The 25,626-nt window shown below is 44.9% G+C and overlaps 1 protein-coding gene across 6 annotated transcripts in view; it reads left to right on the top strand.

Moving 5' to 3' along the window:
• Positions 1–25,626, top strand: part of LOC144595389 (F-box-like/WD repeat-containing protein TBL1X) — a 297,826-nt gene that overhangs the window by 246,243 nt on the left and 25,957 nt on the right. For all 6 annotated transcript variants that reach the window (XM_078402880.1, XM_078402879.1, XM_078402878.1 and 3 more), the window contains one exon: positions 22,358–22,464. In XM_078402880.1, the coding sequence (XP_078259006.1) occupies positions 22,407–22,464 (58 nt within the window). In that variant the 5' untranslated portion in view covers positions 22,358–22,406. The remainder of the gene's footprint in view (positions 1–22,357; positions 22,465–25,626) is intronic.

Below are 25,626 nucleotides of genomic sequence, written 5' to 3'. Positions count from 1 at the left end.
AGCAAGCGGATGATTGTGGTTGGCATGGACTCGGTGGGCTGAAGGGTCTAGTTCCTAGGGCCTACTGTATCTCTAAACTAAGCTAAACTAATGCATCAGTATCTCTTGCAAATTAGACGATAAACGATAAATATATATTCAAAGGGGATCTGCACAGCAGCAAGCAGTGCAATTCTCCAACAGATTCTGGCTCAATTTATTTTTGGGTGGTGATTATTTATCTCCAAAGTTTTCATCATTAAAAAGTGTCTCATCTTTTATTCCACCACATCCATTTGTTCCTCAATGGCCCCATACCCGGAAATGTACAATAATCTCATGAGTTAAAATACATTTGTTTCAAAATGTCATTGCTCTCTTTCGGGACGTATGACGATGTAACATGGTGCTCTTGGTAGATTGAAGGATTGACGAGTAACACAGTTATATTGCTCAATAATGCATTACATTGTCAGAAGTTTGCAAAGGTGAATGCAATAGATGAGCTGCAGACAAAGTCTACTCTGGAGCCGCCCAGTTTGTCGATGTATGGATTACCCTTTCCATCTAAAGTCATTTCTCATTTTGAAATGCAGCTGCTTCTGTTACCAACATATTTATTTCTGGCTCCAACAAATGTTGGTAACGTTGTACTCCCTCTACTGCATAACGCCAAAATGATCTTTCATCTCAATGAACACAAGAATGTGGTGTGTTGATCTACTCGCTGATGGGCGGCAATGCACCTTCCCTCATCGACAGGAGCTCCTTTTGGAATTCATGCACAAACATTTGCATTTGGCTTTGTTTTATTTTCAGTGCAATCCTTCATGAGGAAAATTTTCTTTTCTGACAAGCGGCAAATTACTGCAATGCTTCTTGTTGCGATGTATGCTCAACGATCTCCTGTTACAGATCTGAGTTCATTCGAGGTGACTGGGCACGTTTGTAAGCCAGCCTCAGTCATCTGCATGACACGATGCTGAGCTTGGCCCAGCCTGCGGTAGGAGATGGATCCAGTCAGTGTGGCTGCACTGTCCGCTGAACAGCCTCCCACATCCGCTGTTGGCAGTGCCCGATATAGTCTTACGCACAGAACTTACACATGTTTTTTATTGCCACTTTGGATCCGTTCTCTGCAAGCTAACGATGATTCCCAGGCTCAAGGGATAACGAGATAATCCTCTTCAAGGTCCCCGTGTGAGATTCTGAATTAGAGTGGGGATTTGGGGATTGATCAGGGTAAGAAAACAGGAATTTACAAATCGTCTCGTGAGGAAAGGAACTATCTTCTTGGCAGAAACACAAACTAGAGAACATTTTTGCTGCAGTGCTAGGTAAAATTTAATGAACAATTGTAACAGCACTGGCTAAAATACCATGCAAATAATTACTGCTCTCAATTATATTTAAGAGAAAACCTACATATGGCCTGCTATCAACAAATACTTCACGCACGGTACTGGTTTCCCTTTCCTTGCCTAAAGAATGAGGACCTCGAAAGTTCTAGAATGGAACACCTCATCTTGGGCGCAGATGCGGCGTAGACGGAGGAATTGGAGTTGGGGATAGTCTTTGCAGGAAGCAGGGTGGGAAGAAGTGTAGTCGCGGTAGTTGTGGGAGCCAGTGGGTTTGTAATAGACGTCAGTCAGTAGTCTATTTCTTGTGATGGAGACTGTGAGATCAAGAAAGGGGAGGGAGGTGTCGGAGATGGTCCAAGTGAATTTGAGTGCAGGATGAAAATTGGTGGTGAAGTTGATGAAGTCCTTGAGTTCTGCATGGGGGCAGGAGGTAGCACCAATGCAGTCATCAATGCAACGGAGATAGAGTTCAGGGATAGGGCCAGTGTACGCCTGGAACAGGGATTGTTCAACGTATCCTACAAAGAGGCAGGCCTAGCTGGGGCCTATGTGCGTGCCCATAGCTACGCCTTGGACTTGGAGGAAGTGGGAGGAGTCTAAGGAGAAGGTGTTGAGGGTGAGGATCAGCTCCGCTAGGCGGAGGAGAGTGTTCGTAGAGGGCAATTGGCTGGTTCTGCGGTCGAGGAAGAAACGGAAGGCGAGTGGGAGAGTCTGGAAGTAGAGGTCATTGCCTCAGAGTTAAAGGACGTTCCTTGAGGAAGGAGAGGAGGAGGAATTTATTTAGTCCGAGGGTGGTGAATTTATGGAACCCTTTGCCACAGAAGGCTATGGAGGCCGTTAATGGATATTTTTAGGGCAGAGAGAGATAGATTCCTGATTAGTACGGGTGTCATGGGTAATGGGGAGAAGGCAGGAGAATGCGGTTAGGAGGGAGAGATAGATCAGCCATGATTGAATGGTGGAGTAGACTTGATGGGCCGAATAGCCTAATTCTGCTCCAATCACTTATGATCTTATGTCCTATGTGTACATGTAAGGAGCATAAACGATAGTGTGTCCTTGACATATCTTAAAACAAATCTACACTGCCCGCAGCAGACTGAAGGTGGAACAGTTCTGTCTATAAATGGTGCATGGGGGAAGGAACAGGATTTGGTGGGACGGTGGTGGCTATATGATAAATAAAGCAACAGTGGAGGAGGCTGAGAAAACAGTTTGTTAGTATGTGCCGGATTGGTTGCATGGGACCCATTGTGTGTGCAGTTGCATGGTCATCTGACATAGATGTAGCAATAGCAGGGCCTAATTTGCAGTAATAATAATGCACAACAGGACTATATAAAACGTGCCATGGATGGATTGCTTAAACTTTTTCCTTTCTAACTCATTGTCAAGTCAAGTCAAGTCAATTTTATTTGTATAGCACATTTAAAAACAACCCACGTTGACCAAAGTGCTGTACATCAGTTCAGGTACTAAGAAACGAACTTCCAATGACACACAAACATAACAGCACATACATAAATAGTTCACAGCGCCCCCTCAGAGGGCCTCAAACGCTGGGGAGTAGAAATAGGTTTTGAGCCTGGACTTAAAGGAGTCGATGGAGGGGGCAGTTCTGATGGGGAGAGGGATGCTGTTCCACAGTCTAGGAGCTGCAACCGCAAAAGCGCAGTCACCCCTGAGCTTAAGCCTAGACCGCGGGATAGTCAGTAGCCCCAAGTCGGCCGACCTGAGGGACCTGGAGATAGAGTGGTGGGTTAGAAGATTTTTGATATGGGGGTGGGGGGGGCAAGTCCGCTTTGTATGTGAATAGGAGGAGCTTGAAGTTGATTCTGTACTGTACTGGGAGCCAGTGGAGAGAGGCCAGAATCGGGGTGATGTGGTCCCTTTTACGGGTACCCGTCAGGAGTCTCGCTGCGTCGTTTTGGACCAATTGCAGGCGGGACAGGGATGATTGGCTGATCCAAGTGTATAGGGAGTTGCAGTAGTCTAGGCGGGAGGAAATGAATGCGTGGATGATTTTTTCAATGTCGTCAAATTGGAGGAATGGTTTGATTTTAGCTATGGTATTAACCTAGTACCATTCACACAAAGGATGGTGGTGTATGGAACAAGCTGTCAGAGGAGGTAGTTGAGGCAGGGACTATCGCAATGTTTAAGAAACAGTTAGACAGGTACATGGAGAGGACAGGTTTAGAGGGATATGGGCCAAACGCAGTCAGGTGGGAATAGTGTAGCTGGGCAGGTTGGGCCGAAGGGCCTGTTTCCACGCTGCATGATTATTTCATTGCTTGTTATGTTTTCAACAAAGAACATTAACGTTGTGGAGCATTGCCTTCATGCTCCAATGACGACACAACGAGTTTTAACCAAAGTTCCATCAGTTGTCATCAGATGGGAAATGATCTTTTGTCGAGGTTGGCTGGGAGATTGTACACTCCATCGTTCAGCGTCTCTACTGAATTTGTTTTAGGTTAATTGGAAACGTCAACAAAGACACTGATGAAGTATTTTATTCAGATATTCATGTTCTTATCCACATAGTTAACCGTGTAAAATTATTTCCTAAATGTACTTTAGGATTCTTGATTTATTATTAGCTGTGCGGCGGAAAATTCAATGATAAGAATAATGAGTAATGAGCTGTGAAAAGACCTGTGTAAACCAGAGGCAGCCTCACTTCATAAATAACATCAGTCCAGCCCCGGGCAACAATCCTGCAGCAGCCAGTTATTGATGTTGTGGGCAGCAGGAAACGTCCATAGCCTGCCTGGGATTCCTTTACTCGCTCTGCTCTGTTCACCAACTCTCTCTCTCGGAGAGTGACGTCGCTGAAACAGTTGCCTGAGAAACATGACAGGTTAACCTGTGGGAAATCTGACTGTCTTCCGGGCAGCAGCTCAAACCAGCTCAAACGTCACCTGAGAAAACTCCTTGAAACTGCTCAAGTGTAAGTCACACTCTTAATATCTGATAACATCAGAGAAAGCTGAGTTGAGTTTATTATTGTCACATCTACTGGGGTACAGTGAAAAGCCCTTCATTGCCTGCTATTCAGTCAAAGAAAAGACTATACACGATTACAATCCACAGTGTACAGATACTGGATAAAGGATATCATGTTTAGTGCAAGATAAAGTCCGATTCAAGATAGTTTAGTGGTCTCCAATGAGATGGATGGGAGATCAGGACCGCACTCCAGCTGGTGAGAGGACCGTTCAGTTGGCTGTTAACAGTTGGGAAGAAAGTCCCTGGATCTGAAGGTATCTGTTTTCAAACTTTTGTAACTCGGAGAGGAGAGAAGAGGGAGTAACTGGAGTGAAACTCGTCCTTGATTATGTTGGTGATCTTGCCGAGGCAACGTGAGGTGTAGATGGAGTCAATGGAAGGGAAGTTTGTTTGTGTGATGGTCTGGGCTATGAGGACAACTCTGCAATTTCTTGCAGTCTTGGATGGAGCTGTTCCCAAACTATGCTGCGATGCATCCTGAAAAAATGCGCTCTAAGGCACATCTGTGAAAGCCATCACTCCATCAGTAGCATGACGGCCCCCAGTCCTGACTCCCAAGCAAGTCATCTTGTAAATCCTTTGCATCACTGCAACTTATTTTTTCTTGAGAAATAAAATCAAACTGATAGAAATGTCCAATGCGGCTGATAGAAATGTCCAGCGGAGGGCAGGCTCTTTCGGCCCACCTTATCCATTTGCCCATGTTAGGCATATGCCCCTCTCCCCACCACTGTACACCTCACCCCCTCACGGTACCTCTCCCTCCACCCCTTGCAGTACCCCCCTCAGACTCACACTTGTCTGCCATCTGCTACTGCTTTGCCAACTTTGCAGTTGATTTATGCCCTGCTATATCCTAGAACATCTTCACTCTCTGCAGCTCCCACCAATATTCATGGTGTCTGTGAGCATACCCCCTGCATTCCCATCCGAATCATTGATACATATTACAAACAGTGAGGGACCCAGCACCCACCTCCAAGGCTCTCCATAGACTTCTGTCAGAAACACACCCGTCCACTACTTTCCTCTGCCTTCCATCACACAGCCAGGTTTGGATCCAGTTTGCCAACATGCCACGGATCGCTTGTGTTTTAAACTACTGGATCAGCCTACAAAGGTCCATGTAAACCACCTAAACTGTTCTGTCCTTGCCTGGTTCCCAGTCACCTCCTCCGTAAACAAACTCCGATGTATGGGATGTGGATGTGATCTCCAATCTGCAAACCAAATGTCGACCTCGCCCAGTCCACAGTGATTTACTGTCACATGCACCAGATACGATGACATCTCCCAGTTGTCGAGTCATACAGCATAGAAACAGGCCCTTCAGCCCAACTTGCTCACACAACCAACATGTCGTGTCTACACCAGTCCCACCTGCCTGCGTTTGGCCCACAGTGTTTTATTGTCACATACTCCAGATATGATGATTTCTCGCAGTGTAGTATTTATTTGTCACGTGCACCAGATATAATCTGGAACTGTGACAGTCTTACTCTCAGCAGTTTTACAGGCACATTAATTGCAACAACAGCAACTATAAAACATAATAAATTATCAGTTATTCTGCCTTTCCAAATATAAAAACTTTTTGTTTCTTTTTTGCCATTAACATAACCTTAGGGGTGATTTACAGCAGCCAATTAACCCACCACAACATATTTTAGGGTGTGAGAGGAAACTGGAGTTCCCAGAAGAAACGCAGGCAGTCAGAAAGGAACGGACAAATGGTGCGTGCACACAGCACCCTGGGACAGGATTGAACTGGGCGCTTGGAGCAGTGAGGCAGCAGTAGCATGTGTTGTGTGTGCTTCACTCCATGGAAGGCTGTTCCCTCTGCTGATTCTCTTACCATGGTACTTCTCTTTTTGTTGGTTGTGTGGAGTGTCATTGAGCACAGCTTAGCATTAGAGACATTAGAATGGTTTGAGGTCATAAGTGGTAGGAGCAGAATTCGGCCATTCGGTCCATCAAGTCTGCTCCGCCATTCAATCGTGGCTGATCTATCTTTCCCTCTCAACATCATTCTCCTCCCTTCTCCCCACAACCCCTGACACCCTTACTAATCAAGAATCAATCTCTGCCTTAAAAAAAACATTGACTTGACCTACAGCCTTCTGTGGCAAAGAATTTCACAGATTCACCACCCTAAAGAGCCTGTCTCACTTAGGCGATTTTAAGGCGACTGCCGGCGACTAGGCTATCGCCGATAGTTAGCCGGGTGTCACGGGCATGATCGTGAGGAGTCTTCAAAGAATCGTAGTGCATCTCGGCACGTCGCCGAGAAATCATCCGGTATGAAATTTCTTGGCGACAGCTGGCTTGTCGCCAGGTTTCGTGGCTTATTGCGGGCGCTGTCGCACGCTGTCCCCAGGTTTGCTAGGTTGTCGCAGATGCATTTAGAAGCACATAATATTAAATTAAGTAAAGTCATTTGAAGATACCATAAAATACTTGTGTTTAACCAATTTATTTACCGTCAGGACATTTGACAGGTAGATTGGAGGCGACATTTTGACGGTCAGGTAAGCGTGGGAATTTTCGTGATATTTATGGCCATCAGCGATTACATTTAAAGTGGGCTCCCAACCCAGATATGCAACCCAGAAACCAGATATGCATCTCCCGTACATTTTCAAAGAATGCCCACAATCCGCACAAAAATCCATTTAACCACTTTAAAAATTAAATTTCTTAATACTGCTATCAGTAAACTGGAAGTCAATCCAGTTTATGCCTTGTTACCGTGAAGCTTGGTTTTCAAGTAACCCGGGCAAGATGTTATATTTCAAAACTCTCAAGTACTTACCAACTTGTCAGTGATTTCAGCGAAAATTAGGACGCCGGAGAGGCATTGACAGCGTGGGAATTTCGCGATGTTTCCGAAGACGGTGTAATCTCGACCTGGCTCGGCATTGTCGTGGTCATTGTCGTCGGGTAAAAGAAAATTTTGGCGATCTGCTACGACTTTGACAGTCGCCGGCAGTCGCCTAAAAAATCATCGCCTAAGTGAGACAGGCCCTTAAGGGGTCTTGGGGTCTTGAGGGGTCTATTTTATTGGTCATCCAACAATATTGAAAATATATTTAAAAACTACTGAAACATGGCTCAAAATGTAAAACTAGACTTTTGCATAAACAGGAACCTTTCAAAAAGCAGAGACTGCTTGGGGGGAGGTGGGTAATAATCCTCATGCTTTACTGTTGCTGTCTATTCCTGGCTCATGGTGTTGCATTTTTATGGATTTGCAGAACTATGCATCTGCAGGCAAATCAGACGTTAAGTAAGCTTGTTGTGGGGAAATTCCTAAAATGCTCATAGGATAAAGAGAGAGAGACAGACAGAGAAATGTTGCAAAAAACAACAATATTAATTACCACAAAACATTTCTAGGTACCGGGAGAGATGGGAGAGACTTGGATTGCTTTCTCTGGAATGTCGGAGGATGAGGGGAGACCTGATATCTATATACTAAAACTCTTGTTTGTTTGTTTGTTTGTTCCTGAACTACAGCCAAAACGGTACACGAAAGCGCGACAATTTTAGGCCCACCTTACTCACCATCTAATGGAAGAATTTTCATTGAAATTGGTGTTATATTTTTTAAGTTATTAACATTTTTAAGTTTAAATCTATCTCCTAGGTGGGAGGGGGGGAAGAGGGGGAGGGCTGGAGGAAGGAGGGGAGGAGGGAGGGGGGAGGAGAGAAGGGGAGGGAGGGGGGAGAAGGAGGGAAGGGGAGGGGAGGGGAAGGCGTTGAGGGGGAGGGAGGGGGGAGGAAGGCGGGAGGGGAAGAGGAGGAGGATGGAGGGGGAGGGGAGGAGGAGGGTAGAGGGAGGGAAGGAGGCGGAGGGGCTGAGGGAGGGGGAGCGGGGGGGAGTAGGGTGTGGGAGAGGGGAGGAGAGGGGAGGGAGAAGTGGGGGAGGGGGAAGTGGGGGAGGAGGTTTGGGCTCAATGGGTCCACTTGGTCTAGTTAGTATATAAAATAACGAGAGGCATAGATAGGGTAGACAGTCAGAACCTTTTCCCTGGGATGGAAATATCAAACACTAGAGGGCATAGTTTAAATGAGATGTGTGCGGCACATTTTTTACACAGGGTGGAATGCACTGCCGGGGTTTGTGGTGGAAGCAGATACAATGGTGGCATTGAAGAGACATTTAGATAGCCACATGACAATGCAGGGATATGTATTATGTGCAGGTAGATAAGAGTTGGACTTGGCGTCATATTCAGCACAGACATTGTGGGCTGAAGGGCCTGTTCTAGTGCTGGACTGGTCTGTGTTCTATCGAATACGGAATGCCTTGCAGAAACGAATCATTAATTCTGTCTGGGGCCTGGGCCTTGGGCTGAGCAGGGACCATTGCTCCTCCATCACAAACCTGGTGCTACTTCAAACAGGTCAGCACAGTTAGCAATGATCTGAAAAGGATAGATTGGCAAAGTGTTTATGAAAAAAACATTTTGAAAATGGACAATTATCAGGGTACTGGACAGTTTACCACCCTTGCATGATATTCATATTTCACATTTGCTCTCGGGAAGGCTAAGGATGCCAATTACATGTTTATAGCTCTCATCCATGAAACTCTGAAGATTGACACAAAGTGCTGGAGTAAAACAGCCGCCAATCATCTCTTGAAAACATGGATAGATGGCGTTTCGAGTCAGGACCCAAAACGTCACCTATCCATTTTCTCCAGAGATGCTGCCTGACCTGCTGAGTTACTCCAGCACTTTGTGTCCACCTTTGGTATAATCCAGCATCTGCAGTTCCTTTTTATTACATGAAACTCTGTATTCTGGCCGGACTCTTCAATAAGTGGCTTCAGAAAACTACTGCTGCCTTACATTATAAACCGTAACATCAACAGGCATCTGTTTCAGCACATCAGTGCCACTGAGAATAAGGACAATCAAAAATAGATATGTATTTATTCTGGACATTGAACTTTATATGTGGCAGGCAGTTTATAGGCTGTGCACAGGATTTTTAATATTGAATGGTCTTAATGTTTCTCCATGGGCCTCTATGCTGGAGGTGTCTTTCCTGGATCTAGGTCAGTGGTTTCAAGGGAGACGATGGCAGCTCAGACAAATATTTGCCCCTGTTTTGGCCTGGGGGATCTGATTCCCAGGTGCCCCAGCTAAAACACAGGTTACACTGTGCAGGAGATACTCTGGTGAACAATCTGTGCCTGGACTGAAGCTATATCATTCGGAAAGAGTAATCCTCGCATCTAGCCACAGAACGCTGCATCCACTGACACACAGGCGGTAAATAAAGCAGGCTGTTTCGATTGGCAATGTATTATTTATGTCCAGCAGCATTGGGTACTCCTTACTCCAGCGTGAGCTGAAATATTCCTCAGTGAAACCCTGCTGTAATCTAACACCTTTCCATCCATGCTGCGTTACCACCACTTCCACATTTGATCCACAGCTTTAAAAAGAAAATTGCTGCAATATAAATAGCATTTCATTTCAGTAGATCACAGCCCGCATTTCACTCTCTCCCCTGGAAACTGGATGTACTCTTTGCAAGAGACAACTTAGTCATGCTAACATCCCAAGCGCTGGCAGTCCGAGTGGCCCACTGAGTCATGTTCCTGGAAAGCAGAGACAGTGCGTTGACTGCAGGGACTATCACTGAACAGCTCAGTAATCACACTTTCCATCAGACTTGAGTAGCAGCAATCTAGCACGCGATGTCTATCTGATGTGATCCCTTCACGGTAATTGTCTTCAATTTTGCTTACAAACAAAATTATGGCTTTGAATGAATACTGTGATTTGTGATAGTGTTTGCTTTCTGGAAGAGCGGTAACTTAGGGTTGTACTTTGTAAATAAATATTCTGTCCAAGAACTATTTGTTCCTGTGAGCTGATACACTGCTGGTTGATTCGCAATGGCCTCCTTGCCAAGAAACAGATTAAAATGGAGGCACAAGCAAAGTCATGCAAGCACAATGACCAACGTAAATTTGTTCAAAGATAGGCACAAAATGCTGGAGTAGCTCAGCGGGTCAGGCAGCATCTCGGGAGAGAAGGAATGGGTGACATTTCGGGTCGAGACCCTTCTTCAGACTGATTTCTTCAACACACCTTGATCATGACATTTGGATACATTTTAATCTTTACATATTTCTGATGTCAGTGGTTGCTCCTTTAAACGGTGGAGATTTGCACACTCCCATCTCCCTCCTGATCTACCCCCACTCACAGGCAGTTACTTTAGGCACTCACTCAGCAAAGCTGCACCTTCAAGCTAGTAGGTGCCAGCTTTTCAACAGCATTACTCGGATGAACTGACCCCCGGTTTCTCCTGACATTGATACGAACCAAGTTCCATTCTCTTGCTGCCCCTTCCCACTGTTTTATCCACAATTCTTATACAAATCACCTACCTCAGTCCTTCTCGCCTTGACGCCACATTTCTTCACTTCCACTGCCATAATAAGGCTGGTGTGTGGGGCTTGGTTTGGGAACAGCTCCATCGAAGACCGCAAGAAATTGCAGCGAATTGTGGACGCAGCCCAGACTATCACACAAACCAACCTCCCTCTACTGACTCCATTTATACCTCAAAGGTATTTATTCACAAAATGCTGGAGTAACTCAGCAGGTCAGGCAGCATCTCAGGAGAGAAGGAATGGGTGACGTTTCGGGTCGAGACCGTTCTTCAGACTCGACCCGAAATGTCACCCATTCCTTCTCTCCTGAGATGCCGCCTGACCTGCTGAGTTACTCCAGCATTTTGTGAATAAATACCTTCGATTTGTACCAGTATCTGCAGTTATTTTCTTATACCATTTATACCTCGAGCTGCCTCGGAAAGGCCAGCAGCTTAATCAAGGACGAGTCGCACCCTGGCCACTCCCTCGTCTCCCCCCTCACATCAGGCCACAGGTATAGAAATGTGAAAACGTATACCTCCAGATTCAGCGACAGTTTCTTCCCAGCTGTTCAAGCAACCGAATCATCCTACCACAATCAGAGCAGTGTTGAACTACTATCTACCTCATTGGTGACTCTTCGACTATCCTTGATCGGACTTTGCTGGCTTTACTTTGCACTAACGTTATTCCCTTATCATGTATCTAAACACTCTAAATGGCTCGATAGTAATCATGTTTTATCTTTCTGCTGACTCGTTAGCACGCAACAAAATATTTTCACTGTACCTCGGTACATGTGACAATAAACTAAACTGAATTAAATGCATGGGGCTCCATCAATCTTACTGGGCTATGAAGCATGAGATGTCAAAGGTTGATGGGAACATTAGACATCAACAAGTAACGGGAATTTAAGAAGTAGGTCGTTACTACCTTCTCCCCTTGCTGGAAGACGAGTAACACATGCTGTCAGTTCCAGTTTTCTATATCTGTCCTCTTTGATCTGCAGAGCATAAAAACGATGAAATATTAATAACAAAAATAAGGCATGCTTTTCCTTTTCTATTATTCTTGTTGAAATGATAATGCCTTGTGCCGTATTATTGTAACAAAATAGTATTTTGATCATTGAGTCATTATATTGTGAAGATGACAGGTGAAATCAAAATCGATTTATTTAGGCATTCATCTTAAAACAGCAGGTGCTTAAACACTGCTGCCCCTTTGAAGACGTAACGTGATGCGGTGAAAGGGAAACCCAGTACCGGTACTAATCCTAACCTTCCAGAATATATTTAATAAGGTGCTGCATTACGTCATTGCAGCTCCTAGTGTAGGTCACAACGGGCAAAGACCAGAAGTGGAGTCATTGTAGGACAACAGGGCACTGTTTCTTTTGGACAATACCAATGAAGCATGTGATTTAAACAGTGAGACACAGAACACTGAAACTCGGGTAGAACAAATATAAGTTACAGGAGCAGAATTAGCCACGTAGCCAATCATAGAAACATAGAAACATAGAAAATAGGTGCAGGAGTAGGCCATTCGGCCCTTCGAGCTAGCACCGCCATTCAATATGATCATGGCTGATCATCCAACTCAGTATCCTGTACCTGCCTTCTCTCCATACCCACTGATCTTTTGTATTTCGCTTGGGCAGCTTACAGCCCAATGAACATTGATTTCTCTAACTTTAGATAGCTCCTCTGTCCCTCTCTTCCCCTCCAGTTCTCCCACTGTATTCCTGTCTCCACCTATATCCTTTCTTTGTCCCGCCCCCCCTGACATCAGTCTGAAGAAGGGTCTCGACCCCAAACGTCACCCATTCCTTTTTTCCAGAGATACTGCCTGACCCGCTGAGTTACTCCAGCATTTTGTGATACCTTCGATTTGTACCAGCATCTGAAGTTATTTTCCTACGAAAATGCAATGGAGATGTGTAGGCCTGTTCCTCTGTTGTACTGTTCTTTGTTCAATGTTTCCATGCTGCCTGACCATCAAGTGACTCCAGCGCTTTGGGTCACCTTTTGTAAACCTGTGCCCTGCAGTTCCTTGTTTCTACATAAACGTTGAGGATTTCTGCTGCAGTCACACAAGGTCTTCATGAGGCCTCTTCTGGTTACTGTGTGGTATTGTGCAGGTCAGGAAAATCCAGAGCCACGGATCGATCACCCACTAACGGCAGAAATGAAGAACATGATCTTCTCTCAGTGATCTGTGAGACTTGAGAAAGCGTTTCCTCAAACAGCGGGCAAACATTCTTTGAATATTTTAAGGCTGAGGGAGATGGATATTCGCTCAGGTTTTGAGGGGTTTGGGGAGTGTAGATGAGGTGATTACACTGTCTACCCCCTGCTGGTAATGAGCAGAGGCTGGGGAAGGAAATGGGTATGTGCCTTGGTGCAGTTGAGCTGAACCAGCTGTCAGATACTGTGTGGAAACTGGCACTGTTACAGCCCACAACTGCACATCGTCAGTGGGGAGGAATTTGACCTTTTTTAAGGATTCAAGTACACATTCTTTTCACATGAATTTCTGAACTATGAGCTACTTTCTAAATCACTAATGATGTTTAAACTCCTGTGATCCAAGTTATCTGCATTTCATTTTGTCTTTGTACTGGTGCCAATAATCATTCACTTCAGTGGCAACAACACCAGATATTTTGGAGTAGACACACAGCACAAGTATTTCTGTGCCAAATGTGCATCATTGACTGGAAAAATGTAAAAAACCGACACTCCGCTCCCCCCAATACACAGATGCACATGCACGCGTGCACACACACACACACACACACACGCAAAGATACATGCAGATGCACCTACATGCAGACACGCACGCACACAGACCATACGCATGCACAGATCACACAGACTTGCATGCACACATTCACAAAGACATGCACGCACACGCACACAGAGACTAAGACACAGATACAGACGCACAAACATTCACAGCCAGACAGATGCACATGCGCACACACAGACTCACACAGACAGATATACACACACAGACTCAGACACACACATGCACACTGACTCAGACACAAGCACACACGGACTCACACACACACAGACTCAGACATGCACACTGACTCAGACACGCACACACGGTCTCAGACATACACACACACACACACCCATACACACACACACACACACACACATGCTGCAATGACAACTTGGGAATATTCAACCACTGAAAATGTGGATGCCTGGGAGGAGAAGCGGTTCTAATGTTATTTAAGTTTGTGTTGTGTGCTCCTGACCCAAGGCCTCAACATTCTCAGTGCTGTCCCAAATGCTCCTCCTTCATTTTAAGTCATCATGGTGATGATTCTTGCTAGTCGATGGATATGTCACTTTGTCAAGGAGGCTTTGACAACATTCTCTCTTCCTCGCTCCACCTGGATAGCAGGTGCAATTCAGTGTTTGGAACGCCTGATTATGGGGTATGATACTGAGCCTGTCATAGAACCATGTGGCACGGAAACAGGCCCTTTGGCCCAACTCCTTCATGCTGACCAAGTTGCCCAACCGTTGCTGGTCCCAGCTGCTTCAGTCCTGCATTGGATCCTACTCCCTGCCGCTCTAGTCAATGATGCTGGTGATGACTTGGTCTGGTGATAGACAATAGACAATAGACAATAGGTGCAGGAGGAGGCCATTCGACTCTTCGAGCCAGCACCGCCATTCAATGTGATCATGGCTGATCATTCTCAATCAGTACCCCATTCCTGCCTTCTCCCCATACCCCCTGACTCCGCTATCCTTAAGAGCTCTATCTAGCTCTCTCTTGAATGCATTCAGAGAATTGGCCTCCACTGAGGCAGAGAATTCCACAGATTTGCAACTCTCTGACTGAAAAGGGTTTTCCTCATCTCAGTTCTAAATGGCCTACCCCTTATTCTTAAACTGTGGCCCCTGGTTCTGGACTCCCCCAACACCGGGAACATGTTTCCTGCCTCTAACGTGTCCAACCGCTTAATAATCTTATACGTTTCGATAAGATCTCCTCTCATCCTTCTACATTCCAGTGTATACAAGCCTAGTCGATCCTGTCTTTCAGCATAAAGACTGTTGGTCTGGTGAATGATGCTGGTGATGACTTGGTCCAGTGAATGATGCTGGTGATGACTTGGTCTAGTGAATGATGCTGGTGACTTGGACTGTGGGATCCAGTTCACTTCTTGTCACACTCTGGTAACTTGTCCAACATGAAGAGTTTGAATGAGCGGTTATTGGTTATTAGGGCCAGCATGGAAATCTTTCACTCAGTACTGCCGAGGTATGGGTGTAGCATATCTGTCTCCCTTCTGCATCCTCGCCTTGCATTGTTTCCTGGATTCATCTGTGTGTCTGACGAAAACCTATTCAAAAGATGCCAGAAGAATAATTATCAACAAATTTTACGGATTGCAAATGTTTCCATTATTATTCTGCTGCATTCATAATTTCTCGTAGAGATTATTTAATTTTTGTTTTTTATGTCTAAAAACATTACCGGCTGAAAGTGACATTGGTTCGTGAGGGTTAGAGTTTACTCCCACCCCAAATTGTACCTTCATTTGTCTATTGTGGCTTTTCTCCGCATTAACCTCAGTAATCTCTCCACTAAATCATTAATAGCCACTGAAGGGGGAGAGGGGAGGGAGTCGTATCTTTGAAGAAAGTCAAGTTTCCCTCCCCAATAACAATATCTCTCATTAGTCTATCAAGTTGCTCCTGTCATGACGAATCAGGAGATCATACCAGGTTCTATCCATGAAGTTTATTGCAATACGTTCAAAACGTAATCTGGGAGTAATGATGGAGACTGAGTTTTGTTTTCTGTGTTTCAGTGATATGGAAGTGGCGTGGTGGCTATTTAATATCTACTTCAAACTGAAGCAGCTCCAAATTGTGCCGTAATTGTCAGGGTGCCATTTCACCACCTTTCACTTGCATTTACGTACCATGTTAAAAGCACCTCCATGGCAACTTTCCTTTCTAACCAGACAAAGGCTGCACAGTGCTGTGGATGGTGTTTGTAGACCAGTGATGTGAAAGTGGTGCGGCACTGAGAGACAAAGCATCAGAAACAACAGGTGGAGATAAAGGCGTTGTGGCCACGCTATAGTGCCGTGTGCTGTTGCTCCAGATAAACGGCATGGAAACATTAAAGCAACAGCTTCATCACCAATTAAGTCATGGTTATCTCTCTGTAAAAAAAACAGCAAAATGAAAATACTTAACACTCTTTGTAACCTCAGGACCACAGGATGTTAATTGATGCACGCAAGAGGTACAGAAGTGTGAAAACGCACACCTCCAGATCCCGAGACAAGTTTCTTCTCCGCTGTTATCAGGCAACTGAACCATCGTATCACCAACTAGAGAGCGGTCCTGAGCTCCCTTCTACCTCAATGGAGACCCTCGAACTACCTTTAATTGGACTTTACTGGACTTTATCTTGCACTAAACGGTGTTCCCTTTATCCTGTGTCTGTACACGGTGAATGGCTCGAAAGCAATCATGTATACTCGTCCTGCTGACTGGTTAGCATGCAACAAAAAGCTTTTCACTGTACCTCAGGACATGTGACAATAAACTAAACTGAACCAAATGGCACACTGCTACAGACGCGCAACTTGGAAATGAAGCAGTGGGCTAAAAGAATTGCTTTTGTAAGTCTGTGATTACATTTGTGGCCTATTACGTACATCAGCAAGTGCCTCTACCTGTTCATATCGAGTAAGTAAACATATCGTGGATATTGTATATAGGGTGTATACACAATCGGGTGTATATACAATATGCAGCCGTTTCTGCAGCCAGCCAGCTGTTCTCACGGATGTTCCCAGCTGGTCTCCGTGTCGGAGTTCCCCCGTGATCTCCAACTTGCGTAGCATCCGACTTAGGCAAGGGTCCGCAGGACACCGCCCTGTGGAAAGTCAGGGAGTGTCTGTACATTAAAATGAGCTGAAGTAATGTTGCCTGGTGTAGATTTACCTCAAGGCTTACGAATCCAGGCAGGGTGATGTATATTTCAACTGCAGATTATTAACAAGATGCAGTGAGTGGAGCCGTACAAGAGCGAACCAGCAGCCGACGAGAACAAAGACCCAGTGGCTGGCCGAGCGCTAGGACAGAGCCGGCAGCTGTCGACAACAACCAGGAGCCCGCCAAGACCAAGGACAGACCTGGCGGCCGACGAGACCAGAGACCCGCAGGCCACCCGCGGCCACGGGCAGCGGCACACCTGGTTTGCTGCTGTGAAGAAGGGCCCAGAGGGCCGCTGCCTACAAGGGGCAGCTCGGAAGCCCCGAAGACTAGAGAGTCAAGGAGGAGGAGGGACTGGGCTAATGCCTCCAGCACCCTCAAGGTTGGCTGCAAGCGGCGCCACCAAGCCACAGGTGGTTGGGCCAAAGAGAGGGAAGTTAGGTCGTAGGCCTGCAGCTGCCTGGGGCTTACCTGGGCTCACCTGGATCAGGGGCGATCCAGTACTTCCAGCGTGTGGACCCGACTTTTTCTTTGTGTAAACAGCACCAAAATATGGCGACAGTGCATTAATGTGACAATATTGCACCATTGTTGCATTGAAGGGTTATGGGAAGAAGGCAGGAGAACGGGGTTGAGAGGGAAAGATGGAGAAGCTGGGGTTGTGCTTTGAGCAGTGACTGTGTGCAGTGACTGGTTTGAGTCAGGAGTTGTATCGTAATGTGTGCGTGCATGAACTGCAGATGCTTTATACCGAAGATAAATACAAAACGCTGGAGCAACTCAGCGGGTCAGGCAGCATCTCTGGAGAAAAGGAATAGGTGACGTTTTGGGTCAGAACCTTTCTTCAGACTGAGGGAGAGATGTCCCGTGTTGTGGATGGTTTCAGTAAATGGGGAACATTTGGTGTTTTAGGCCAAGTTGTGTGGGGGGGGGGGGGGGGAGGTATGAAAGGATGTTTTTTTACACGGAGATTGAGACTGATCCAGAGCTCACTCTTTGCCTTGAAGTCAATCTGGGCTTTAAAAGGAATTGAAAGTACCTTGGGGAAACAAATCACTACAGCTGTGGGGAGAGAGAAGGACTGCGACTCGTCAGATTACTGTACCAGCAGCCAGCAGAGGTGTGTGGGTTGAATGGCTTTATCCAGCGTGATAATCATTATATTTCCCCCGCATTTAAATGAGGAAAGAAGTTAAGAAATACTATGAGGTTCCCAGCTGGTGACTTGGACTGGGATCGACCTGTTCACTTCTTGACACACTCTGTTAACTTGTCCAACATGAAGTGTTTGAATGAGTGGTTATTGGTTATTAGGGCCAGCATGGAAATCTTTCACTCAGTACTGCCGATGTATGGGTGGACCACATCCGCAGTGCCCTCCATAATGTTTGGGACAAACATCCATCTTTTATTTATTTGCCTCTGTACTCCACAATTTGAGATTTGTAATAGAAAATTTGAGATATGTAATTTCTACATAGTGAAACCAAAATGTATGAAAATGGCCTTTATTAAAATCTGACAAGGTGCACTTTAACAATATGCACATATGAGGAAAGATTGAAAAGACTGGGCTTGTATTCACTGAAATTTAGAAGGATGAGAGGGGGTCTTATAGAAACATATAAAATTATAAAAGGACTGGATAAGCTAGATGTAGGAAAAATGTTCCCAATGTTGGGGGAGTCCAGAACCAGGGGCAACAGCCTAAGAATAAAGGGGAGGCCATTTAAAACTGAGACGAGGAAAAACTTTTTCACCTAGAGAGTGGTGATTTTGTGGAATTCTCTGCCACAGAAGGCAGTAGAGGTCAATTCACTGGATGAATTTAAAAGAGAGTTAGATAGAGCTCTAGGGGCTAGCGGAATCAAGGGATATGGGGAGATGGCAGGCACGGGTTACTGATTGTGGATGATCAGCCATGATCACAGTGAATGACGGTGCTGGCTCGAAGGGCCAAATGGCCTCCTCCTGCAACTATTTTCTATGTTTCTAACCACATGTGATTTTTTTGTATTACAAATCTCAAATTGTGGAGTACAGAGGCAAATAAATAAATGATGGGTCTTTGTCCCAAACATTATGGAGGGCACTGTACATTACCTTGGTAATGTAGCTACTCTCCAATTTAACCAGTCCCGGTCGGTGTCACTGTGAATACTTGTTATACATCGTGCAGAATCCACTATATGTGGGAGTGGCCTTGCATTGTTTCCTGGATTCTTCTGTCCCCTCCCCTGCCCAGCCCACCCCAGGAGGAATGGTAATGACCTGTAACAGCATGTAATGAGTTGTTTATTATTTCTTCTCTCTTCAGTGAGTGAATGCTTGTTCCATTTGAATGAGTACAATCACAAAGAACCTTCTCCAACCTTCAGCTCAACTTTGTTGATCAAACCTTTGCCGCCGCAGTCTATCTGTGAAGTGAGGTTTTCATGACTGCATTCGGTGATCATCTTGCCTTCAATTGCTATTGAGATTAATGTCATATTTGAATGCATTTGGCTCAGGCTAATTTTCTGCATCGTTAATCGATCGGTATCATCTCTTGAAGACCTGTGCAGATTGTTACTTAGAAACATAGAAACATAGAAAGTAGGTGCAGGAGTAGGCCATTCGGCCCTTCGAGCCTGCACCGCCATTCAATATGATCATGGCTGATCATCCAACTCAGTATCCTGTACCTGCCTTCTCTCCATACCCCCCGATCCCTTTAGCCACAAGGGCCACATCTAACTCCCTCTTAAATATAGCCAATGAACTGGCCTCAACTACCTTCTGCGGCAGAGAATTCCACAGATTCCCAACTCTCCATGTGAAAAAAAACGTTCTCATCTCGGTCCTAAAAGACTTCCCCCTTATCCTTAAACTGTGACCCCTGGTTCTGGACTTCCCCAACATCAGCATCTAGCCTGTCCAACCCCTTAAGACACAGTACATACTTTAGGCATATTTATAGCATAGTTATGGAAAATATATCACATGTAAATGAAATGAAATGAAATGAAAATACAACACAATAAATAAGTTAACTCTCTTGTCTCTTATTCCCCACCCCAGAAGGCTGAGTTTTGCTGCTGTTTTGATGCCGTGCTGTGTGCTGGGAATGCTTTAAATGAGCTGAACCCCGAGCAGATGCTGTGCGATTCATCTCTGGGCTTCTGTGCTGATATCATCATTGTCCTTTGTATCTATTAGTGAATCAGGCCTAGCGAAACAGCAGACTTTGCTTGGCCAGTTTTCCACTTGGAACCCTACCCGTAGTCCTATCAATTGCAAACCTGCTGACCTGATCGGATGGTCGAAAGCACCAGATAGATCTCTCAGCATTCAAATCCGTGAAAGTATTAAGTTAAAAAAAGTAGACAAATAAATTGTGCTGTCCTATGTACACCTGTAGATGCAGCAGGCTCATATAAACTGCTTTTTCTGAATAAATTTAGTTGCTGAAAGATAAATCCAGAAGTCTTTTTTTGATATTACCGAAAGTTTGTTTAAACATTTCAACAGGGCAGTTCCTTGTTGGAACCAAACATGAAAGTGATAAAAATAGCATTTCACAGCATGCCCAAAATGAATTATAGTTGCAGATTGTTATTGGTTTCTTATTGTCACGTATATCGATGTAGAATGAAAAACCTTGTGTGCTATCCAGTCAGATCATGCCATACAAGAGTACAATCAAGACATACACTAGTACAACAGGTAGTGCATTGAGAATAGTACTGGAGTGCAGAATGTAGTGATACAGCATTGTAATGTTACAGTAAAGAGAGAGTCCAGATTTAGAAAAGAGTATGGTCTGCAATGAGACTGGTTGGGGGATCAGGACTACAGGTCGGCTAATGAAAGGACCGTTTAGTAGCCTGATAACCGCAGAAGGTAAGGTAGTGTAGGTAGCACATGTGGGAAATGGAACGGACGTGGACTATGACAGTCAGCTGTGTTGGAGAGGTTTATCAGCTTTGTAAATAGTTGAATCCGATCTCTATCACCTCTTGAACCTTGCACCCAACAACAAATATTTTTCATATGGATGGTGTTGTAAAATTAGCATTATTCATAATTCATATTTATGAATTTCATGATATTGGGTAAATTTACGCCTTGAGCTGTATCGCTGTGTAATATTTTTGATAATCCATTGATATAATGGATGTGAAGGATGGGGGCAGACCAAGGGAGTGTTTATATTGAGAGGCAGAGTAAGATGAAGAGGCGCGGAGTCCGCATGCCTCAGGGTTATGTCATATCAACAAACAGCTAAAGCTTTAATGTTGCAGAAGCAAGCATGACCACAGTACAGATGGAAACTAAAGGTAAAAATGCGATGTTTCAGAAGTTCCAGAGCTGGCTCAGATGTCTGCTGGTTCAGTCCGTCTTGTGTTCGCGTACTATACACGGATTCACATGTGTTCCCATACTGTACACGGATTCACATGTGTTCCTGTACTGTACATGGATTCACCACATGTGTTCTCATACTGTACATGGATTCACCATGTGTCTTCCTGCACTGTACACGGATTCACCACATGTGTGTTCCCGCACTGTACACGGATTCACCACGTGTTCCTGTACTGTACACAGATTCAAAGTGTGTGTTCCTGTACTGTACACGGATTCAACACGTGTTCCAGTACTGCACATGGATTCATCACGTATGTTTCCGTGTGGTGCAGAGTCACATGATAGACAAAACCTAGGTTGTATTCCCTTGAGGTCAAAGGTTGATAAAACTGTAGTGATTTGATAGGAGGTATGAAGAGAAACTCTTTCCTCTCATGTGGAATGTAGGACTGTTAATAATAAAATTAGAACCATACCAATTAAGAATGGAATTAGGAATCATTTTATGGATTCAAAGTTAACATGTTCTTTCCTCAGTTGTGAATACTGAGTCAGTTTAAATTTATTACATTGAAATTGATAAAACGTATCTCAGGATTATTGAATGAATGAGTTTCAGCTGACTACTTTATCTATATTTGTGCCAAGTCTGTGTAGAGTTCATTGGGATAAAATCTTCAAGGTTAAAAGATTTGTTATTGGTCATGTTCAGAGAAGTCAGAGTCCAGAGCAAGGTCTGTTTAATTCTAATCTGGCATCAATTTTTGTAAGGAATAAATGCATGTAGGAATGCTGCACATCAGTTTAAACACTGCTTTTTTTAGTATTGGGATCCAATAGTATGTTCTTTCAGCGGGTATCGCTATTTCCCTCGGATTATACATGAGTGTGTCTGTACAATCGTAACCAGGCTCTTTGTTCCACTTTATAAATGGCAAAAAGGCAGATTCTGACATTGGAATTCACTTGCTTGAATTCAAGTGTGCAGTAATTTGGAGCACATCACCCCTCTTCAAACGCTCTGTTACCCCACAGCCTGAATTAGGACAGGTACATGGATAGGAAACATTTCAAGGGCTTTGGACCATACACGGACAGCTGGTGCCAGTGTATCTTCAACATGGACCAGTTGGGCTGAAGGGCCTGTTTCGGTGCTGTATGATTCTATGACAATATCTTTTTTTTGTTTATAATGAATGCTGTTAATTGCCATAAAGTCTGATGAAACATACTAAGCTTTCAATTTGTGGTTCCTCCTACAACAGGGCATCGCTTGCACTACTGGTGAACCTCACAGTTTGAGGTGGGGCTAAGATGAGCATAACCAGTGACGAAGTAAATTTCCTGGTTTATCGATATCTCCAAGAATCGGGTAAGAATATCTGAATCACAGCAGGTTCTTGATAGATTTTTAAAGTAATTGATCGTTATTTTATACGCAGAAGCTTTCGTAGTTAATGTTCCATAGCTCAGTTTTCCAATATAGCTGATATTAGAAGCTCGGCTTTTAATGAATAGTTGGCAGGTTTCTAGGAAAGCTAAGCGTGCGTCTACACTTTGGCTCAGTCCCTGGACGTAAGCATATGCAGGCAAGCCCTTTGGGCTGGAGGGCATTCACGCCATGCAGGTGGCCACCATGTGGGTGGCACTTGCACAGTAATAGCTTTGTCTGCACAGTTTGGCATAAAAATAAGCAGGCTTTACATATTCACAGTTTCAAACGAGAATTTATTGGTATTTGGGGATTTCCATGTGAACTGCTTAATCAATTAGGAAGCTCAGAGTTTCTTCTTCACTATCCTCAACGCACAGCCTTACTTTTGTCTGATCAATAATTCCTCAGCATTGATTTGTGGTGTCAATTGTTGGGCCAGGCATCCCTGAGGATATGATTTCTTCTATCTGTGTTCGGCCATCACAACTGGCAGCGAGAAGCAATATAAAGAGTCAGGGCAGATTCCGAATGAGTGCTGGAATGCATTGAATGGCACAGTTAGAATATTGTACAATGGTGAATGTATATGGCAATACGTTGTACTACGTGTAGATGGGGAGCATGAGTCAGCATGAGCAAGCTGGGCTGAAAGGCCAGCTTCCATACTGTATGACTGCAAGCTGGGCTGAAAGGCCAGTTTCCATACTGTATGACTGCAAGCTGGGCTGAAAGGCCAGTTTCCATACTGTATGACTCTATTTGCTAAGCGACTGCTTGGTAATTATCTGAAGATCACCACAGGCCTCAACGTTAAGGTTTAATGCATATCATGCTTGTTTTACATTTAACAGGAAAAAATTAATCCAATCTGTTATGTACATTTAACTTGTTATAGCAATTTTCTTATTTGACTTGTTAAGTGGAATTTTAGTCATGAGTTTTAATTCTTTAATTTGCTCATTTGTGTTGACGACATTGCCCCTGTGACCATGAGGGTTCGCTGTGAGAATCTAAGACACTGGTTGTAACCAGCTGGTCACCGGTGTCTCGGGTGGTGTTGGGAGGCGGGATATCCATGAAGATGAGGTGGGATCAGGCATCCTCCTGGGGGTAGTAAAGGCCTCGGACATCAGCAGCAATGTGACAGTGGGTGTGTGGTGCCCAGTAACAGAGGCAGTGGGAACGCTGGCCTCAGCCACTGGTAGAGAGAGGTTGGGGAAGCTGCTGCCAACAATCTGCAGGGACGGATGTAGTCTGCAACACGACTGAGCAAATTCAAGTGTGTTGACCATGAGTTGTGCATGAAGAGTGGGCTCAGAACACATGAACAAGTTACTGCAGCATCAAATCAACTGTGGACCTGAATGCATATTAACTGACAGTTCACAAAAGTGAAACACAAGTGTTCCCTCATCTTCTGTTTTCTATAATGTATTCATCCGAGAAAAATAATCTGCACCAGGGTTGGGAAACTCTGGAATTCTCTGCCCAGCCAGTGGTGGGAGATGGATTATTAGAAATATTTATCCACCTCCATTTTACATATTTGATCGATTGAGGAATAGAGGAATATGCAGAAATGGCAGAGAAGAGGAGTAGACTAGCCGAGATCAGCCAGGGCGGCACGGTGGCGCAGCGGTAGTTGCTGCCTTACAGCGAATGCACCGCCGGAGACTCAGGTTCGATCCTGACTACGGGTGCTGTCTGTACGGAGTTTGTACGTTCTCCCCGTGACCTGCATGGGTTTTCTCCGAGATCTTCGGTTTCCTCCCACACTCCAAAGACATACAGGTATGTAGGTTAATTGGCTGGGCAAATGTAAAAATTGTCCCTAGTGGGTGTAGGATAGTGTTAATCATATCATATCATATCATATATATACAGCGCGGAAACAGGCCTTTTCGGCCCACCAAGTCCGCGCCGCCCAGCGATCCCCGCACACTAACACTATTAACACTATCCTACACACACTAGGGACAATTTTTACATTTACCCAGCCAATTAACCTACATACCTGTACGTCTTTGGAGTGTGGGAGGAAACCGAAGATCTCGGAGAAAACCCACGCAGGTCACGGGGAGAACGTACAAACTCCTTACAGTACAGCACCCGTAGTCAGGATCGAACCTGAGTCTCCGGCGCTGCATTCGCTGTAAAGCAGCAAATGTGCGGGGATCGCTGGTCGGCGCGGACTCGGTGGGCCGAAGGGCCTGTTTCCGCGCTGTATCTCTAAATCTAAAAAAAAATCAGCTGTGATCTTAATTACTGGCCTACTCTCGTCATTCCTTGTGCGTTGTTTGATGTAACATATTACAGGACTTTAGCAAGTTTCATGTTGGAAGAGACGGGTATGTCAGCAACTTTGCACTTTCATACAGGGCTCCACAAGGAGCAGAGGGAAGGAGCTGCCACAAAATGTCTGTTACAGATTAGAAATTCCACTGTCGTGTGTGAAATCCCAAACCTTCTGGCCTTGAATGCAGAGAAATTCTGGCAATAACACACAGAATACACCCCCAACCCCCTCCCCATCTATCCACACAATTCACACAAGTAAGCACCTTTGTTATGTTAAAGATAGGAATATTTGTGCTGTGTTTATCAAGGTGAACAATGGTCTCGCATCATGGAAACCAGGAACTACAAATGCTGGTGTACAGCAAGGACGTAAAGTGCTGGAGTAACTCAGCGGGTTTCACATCTGATTCACACGGTTGGCTAGTCTCCAGATGAAGACATTTCTCTCTACACCACTGCCTATGTCTCTCGTTTCCCTTTCCCCTGACTAGTCTGAAAAAGGGTCTCGACCCGAAACCTCACCCATTCCTTCTCTCCAGAGATGCTGCCTGTCCCGCTGAGTTACTCCAGCACTTTGTTTTATATTACAATTAATAGTTCACCTTCCTGCCCTATCACGCGGTTAAAAGAGCTATCTAATGCACAATTAGTTGGGTAATTGTCTCGAGCAACATGACGATTGATGAAGGGCAGCTTGCTGAGATGCCGGCAGTACAGTAACGGCTGAGGCTGGCTGCAATCTTCCTCCATATCACCACAGAGCCATCTTCAACCCCAGCAGGTTGGCGCTCAAGAATTGAA

This window comes from Rhinoraja longicauda, chromosome 7 (assembly GCF_053455715.1).
Source record: "Rhinoraja longicauda isolate Sanriku21f chromosome 7, sRhiLon1.1, whole genome shotgun sequence".
Classification (NCBI taxonomy): Eukaryota; Metazoa; Chordata; class Chondrichthyes; order Rajiformes; family Arhynchobatidae; genus Rhinoraja; species Rhinoraja longicauda.
This window is presented reverse-complemented; position numbering and strand designations above follow the sequence as displayed.